General features: G+C 45.1%; 1 protein-coding gene across 1 annotated transcript; it reads left to right on the top strand.

Annotated features, from left to right (window-relative positions):
• The first annotated feature begins 249 nt into the window (after window positions 1-249).
• Window positions 250-2,587, top strand: TMEM200C (transmembrane protein 200C). Its single transcript, XM_010006861.1, has one exon. The coding sequence runs from the start codon at window positions 250-252 to the stop codon at window positions 1,894-1,896; it is 1,647 nt and encodes a 548-aa protein (XP_010005163.1). The 3' UTR covers window positions 1,897-2,587.
• Window positions 2,588-5,666: the final 3,079 nt, after the last annotated feature.

The following is a 5,666-nucleotide window of genomic DNA, read 5'->3' as shown; positions in this document are numbered from 1 at the left end:
GGTACATGGCTGCTGTGCTGCTTTCAGTCTGCCTGGCTCTTTCTCAAGCATGGGAGCTATGTGGGCAAGGGAAATCAGCCCATTGGTGTCAACCCCTGTCCCACTTGTTGAGGGTTTTAATTAGCAGGACTTTGAATGAGGAAGAGTGAATGGACACCTCTTGTGCTACAGGTCTGCCCCTGGTCCTTACCCTCTTCTCCCTTTCACTGCAGGAGCTGGAGTGGCAGTAGGGGGAAGTTGTAGCCAGCCATGATCGCCACTGGAGGCCTCCTGAGGATCTCAGCCAGGAAACAGGACCCCTTGCGACCCCAAAGCCAAGTCCCCAAGCGCAAACGCAAGGCCAAAAAGAAGCGCAAGAATGACGTGGTGGTGGTGAAAGGCAAGCTCAAGCTGTGCTCCCTCTCGGGGCTCATCGCCCTCTGTGGTATCCTGGTACTGCTGGTAGGCATCGCCTTGGCCGTGGTGGGCTACTGGCCAAAGCCCAGCCAGGTGTACAGAGAAGGCAGCGTCAGCGGGGGCAGGCAGCTGGCACCGCAGGGTGGCAGCCCCAGGAACCGCTCCCAGAGCCAGGAAGAGGCACAAGCAGGGATCCATCCAGGGTCACCTCCCAGAACCAACACCACCACTGCTATCACCCGGGGGTCCCCACCATCACCCCCCACTTCCTTGTCCCCCAAGGCCTCGGTGGGTTTCCTTTTTCGTCTTTTCTCAAGCTACTTGCATTCAGACAAGTTGAAGGTGCTGGGACCCCTCATCATGGGTATTGGCATCTTCCTCTTCATCTGTGCCAATGCGGTATTGCACGAGAACCGTGACAAGAAGACCAAGATCATCAACCTGCGTGACCTCTACTCCACCGTCATTGATGCCCACAGCCTGCGGGCCAAGGATGGAGGCACCCCAGCCTCAGCCCCTCTCAACGGCTTTGTCAACTACATGCAGTCCCGAGGCCTGGAGCTGAAGCCTGGCAGTGAAGGCCTAGGTGCTGCAGAAATGCTGGCCAAGAGCTCCTGGCCGCCAGGACTGGGTATCTCCCTTTCCCCACCGGACCTGGCATCCTCGCCACGACGTTCCTCCTTCTGCGCCCCACCGCAGCCGCCCAGCCTGGCCGAGGCTGTGTACAGCATCTACCGGGAGCGTGCTGCCCTTGCCAGCAGCACGGTCCCCAGCCCACCCTGCAGCCCGGCAGGGAGCTGGGGCCGGCGCAGCACAGCCAGCTCCATCGTCGGCTCTTCCTTCAGCACTTTCACCCTCCTGCCCTTGGCACCGAGTGGTGGAGGAGAAAGCTGGCGGAGGCCGCCTGGGGAGCGGGGAGCCCGGGAGATCCCACGGGGGGAGTTTGAACTCAGCCTGACAGACCTCAGCAGCAGCCGTGTTGATGGAGGCTGTGGGATGAGAAGGCACAAGCTGTTTCTCAGGCGGCAGAGTACAAGCTGCTTGCCTGATGCCAAGCGTCCCCTTTTCCCTGAGCCACCTCAGTCTCCGGCTGCTCGTAGGAGCCCAGACTCTAGCCTCTTGGTAAAGGCATCTTCTAGCTACTCCAAATCTCTGGATCTGGGAGGGTCACCCCCTTCTACCCCCCCTGCCATCACCAGGACGGACTCCCAGAGCTCCCAGTCTGAGCCTTCCAGCAGCAATAAGGGCTACAGCCACCTGGAGGAGGCAGGCACCTCCTTGGAGTCAGTTGCCAACACCCCAGTGAGTAAAATCCAGGATTGTGAGGAGGAACCAGCTGATAAAACGGACCCCCTCACGGCTACCAGCAGAGAACAACCAGGGGAGCAGTCCCAGCAAACTCAAAGACAATACACAAATAAAGAGAAACTCTTTATGATTTCTAGGTCGGATGCTGCATTAGAGCTGGGGGATGGGGAACTGGAGAGCACTGGCATCTAAACAGCACCAGGAAGGCATGAGGACGCCTTGCAACCCTCCACACTTCCCCCTCTTCTCCATCACTTTGTGGACTTAGGAAACCGATGAATATCCAAAGAGCTGCAGTATGTTACCATTGAAAATTGAATTCAGTAAATCCTGTAAATGACTCCAGAAAGAAAAAGAAAATCCTTTCTGTCCAGTCGTGATTGTATATTCCATGTAAACCAAATTGTATTTAATATCCATGGTTCAGCAACTTCTTTGGATCAGATTGATACAATTTTGGACAGTATAACTGTGCACTTTACTGTTTTGATTTCCAAGTGCCCCTTCTTCTCCTCTGATTTCTTTCTTGCTGATTTGCCACTAACTGCTTGAAAACTGCAGGCACATTTTTAAGCTCAAGAGCAAGGTGGTCTTCAGATCAAGAAAGCAGAGCTCTCTCTTTGTTTTGGTTCGATCAGTAAAATGTTTGCAAGGCCTTAAGGATGATGTACCTTGACAAAGAATGAGTTTGTTTAAATTCTGGAAAAAAATGACAATTTAGGAGAGACTGGAGTGGAACAGATCTCTGACAGTTTTAGTTAAAACCATTACATTCCTGAATCCAAAATACCTACTACTGCGTGATACTTTATTAAGTATTATTACACATGTATTGACTAATAGCATTAAAATATTTTTTTTAATAAAACATTTACAAACAAAACTGCTACTCAAAAAAACCAACAAAACCAAAACACAACAAAGTCCTTTATTTTGGTAAGTAATTACAAATATCAGAAACAATATTTTTTTTTTAAATTCTTTTATTTTCTGTGAAAGACTAGAGATGCTATGAGGCCAAAAGATTGCTTATGATTTTAAGTGGGTAATTAATCGTTTAGGAGTAATTTCAAAATAATGCTGTTTCACTCTCTGAGAAACCATAATTCAAATCAATCAGCAAATGCTGTCTTCAGTTTTAACAGTGCTCTGTGACAGCTGAAAAAAATGTGCAATTTTGACATGCTAAGGAAAAAAAAAATTGGAAGTTTGGCCTTCTATTAAAATAAGATTTTTAGTGAGTAACACATTAATCTTGAACTGTAGCATAGTCTTGTTGGAGTTTTCACTTCCCTTATAACTGTTTCATTAAGCCTTTTTGCTGTTACAGCTCCTATTCATGAATGCATGTGCATAAGCTTAATTTTAAAGCATAATGATAGCCTTGTCAATCTTGTAGCAGTTGGCCCCATTGAAGTCAGCAGAGGTTTCTCACTGACTTCAGTGTGTTGAGGATTTCTTCCTGCATGAGGAAAGCACCAGGATTCCTGAGGGCTGGAGAATGCCTTGTCTGTAGGCAGATTTTTGGTAAATTGATGAGCTGTTTCATTTTCATAGCTGCACCATGGCAGGGACTCCTTTATGTTGCCAAAACAGCTTTATGTGCTCTGAAGATTTCGTCAATACTTTTTAAATATGGATGTCACATTTCCCTACTATGGGAAGAGAAGCAGACATTAAACAAATATGTGTAGGCAGGCAAGAGTCTGTTGCAATTAAAATTTTTCTTATGGTTTCATGTTTTAAAATGCCTAGTTATGTATTTAACTACTTACATTACAACACATTGCAAAATAACTATTACTATATGCAATTGCATTTGGTAACCTAGCAAAATCGTTTATTAAATAAGGCTAATTTGTAAGAAAAGAAGAATAAAGAACAATTTTCCACGTCAGAGTCCTGAAACTGCGGAAGGAGAAGATACTTGTTCTCTCAAGCAACAGAGACATCCAGGTAGCAATATCTTTCTTCCTGCCACTGGCAACCAGTAATTTGAGAGTAGGAACATCAGTATGGCATTTTTTGCTATCAAACCTCTAGCATACAGCTGGCAAAAATATGTTGTTAAACTGCCTGGACTGGCCTGGATCAGGCACTGCATGAGCTGGTGAGTGGGTGGCTCAGCTAGTGATGATGTTAGCACAGGTCTTTTCTTTCAGTTCCCCATGGGCACTGGCCCTGCGCTTCTGCTCCTTCTCCTGATTTCCAGCAAGATTTATGAGATGTGTGTGAGCAGCATTACCCAGTGCTGATGGAGGTGCTAGTTATTGACACAGCTGAAGTCCTCCTGCTTGTTATGTTCCATGTAAAACCCTTCATGGAAGTGCAAGGGAAGAGGCAAGTTGAGGGTGCTAGTCACTGGAGCATGGGGTTCTTGTGAAGGTGTGGCAGGGGTTTGTTTTATTCTGAGAGGGGGAAACAAATGCTTTAAAAAATATTCTTAGTCAGTATTTCTTTAGTCATGCAAATCTACAGTGTGCCCTGAAAAAAAACAGCTTTAAAAAAGCCTCCGGTTACTTCTTAGGTTAATTTAAAAGAAAGCAACATAGTAATTCTTCTGATTATTAATTTACTGCAAAACTTTTTGAATAACAAAATTACAACAGAGGTTGGGTTTAATAAGTGAAAATATAGCTTGTTCTTGTGTTGCCAAAAAAGGTGTGAAACATGAACTTTCATCAGTCAAGGTGGATTTTTTACAACAGCTAGAAGTAATACATAGATTAACAAGCAGAGAAAGCTACATCCCTCTGTCTGCAAGCTATCAGAAAATATTTTTGCAAATTTATTAATTAGAACTATTCATGAGCAACTCATGCAGCATTGGAAGAGAAATTTAACCTCTGTGCACCAGCCATGACTGCTGGTGCAGAGAAACTCAGCAGCTGGTGAGGAGCTGAGCCTTTCCCTGTGACACCAGCAGGTGATGGGAGTGCTGAGGTTTGTGCGTTGATCTTTTCCTGAGTCTCTCCCAGCTGGCCCTGACTGATTCTCAGCGTTGCCAGGATGCCCCTTGGCCATCGTTTGCATGTCCTGTCACATGCTAATGCATTTTTCTCCATCTAGTCTCTTCCTTTTAACCTTCATGTCCAGTATCCTGCCACCAAGTGTTTTCACCATTGCCCTTGTCAAGAGCTGAGAAGCTGCCTCTGCTTACCAATATCTGCCTGCCTGAATGTCGCAGAAAGAGATGTGGTCCCACATTAAATGTTTATTAAGAAGGAATCGTTAGTCTCCCTCTTTAAAAAGTTATAACCCTGAACTTATGTTAAGCTAGAATACCTAGGCATAAATTTTTGCTATGGAAAAAACAGAAGTATGTGGTTTATTTTGCTTTTCAACAAAAAAAGAAGTGTTATGATATTTGTATAAAACTTCTAGAACTCTCAAAATACTCCCATCACTACACAGAAGGCTGTGTCTGCTTGTTATGAGTGTAGATGCTTCTTGGACCAGTCTAAGGATACAGGCAAATGCCCTAATTGTACTTCAGTCTTGCTGCTGTTTATTTCTAAATCCTCAGGACTCGGGAGAACTTGCTGACATCATCAGACTGTAACCCAGTTCTGGCACAGTTTTCACTGGCTAGCAAAGCATTTAAAATCCTTGTGTTAACCTGCCTCACTTGATTGATTTACCAAACTCCCCAACTGTTGGTATATCAACTGACCTGCTACAAAAGATTATAGCCCAGATTTGTTACCCTGTGTTGTTTAGATACATTTTTAAGAGCCTTTTTGATAGCTGATGCTGTCCAACAGTAAGTTGCACATCCAGTCATTCAATTAGGTAACTAACTGCTAACACAGATGTCAGACTGCAGTCTGAAACATAATGCAGATTTCCATAACAGCCAAAATAGCTTACAGAGAAGTAGCAGCATGACTCCAATTAAACAATCATTTTTATTAGAATTAATGGAGATAGCACAATGATAAAGCTTATTGGATTTCAGCAGG

This window comes from Chaetura pelagica, unplaced genomic scaffold, assembly GCF_000747805.2.
Source record: "Chaetura pelagica isolate M959 unplaced genomic scaffold, ChaPel_1.0 scaffold109, whole genome shotgun sequence".
NCBI lineage: Eukaryota > Metazoa > Chordata > Aves > Apodiformes > Apodidae > Chaetura > Chaetura pelagica.
This window is presented reverse-complemented; position numbering and strand designations above follow the sequence as displayed.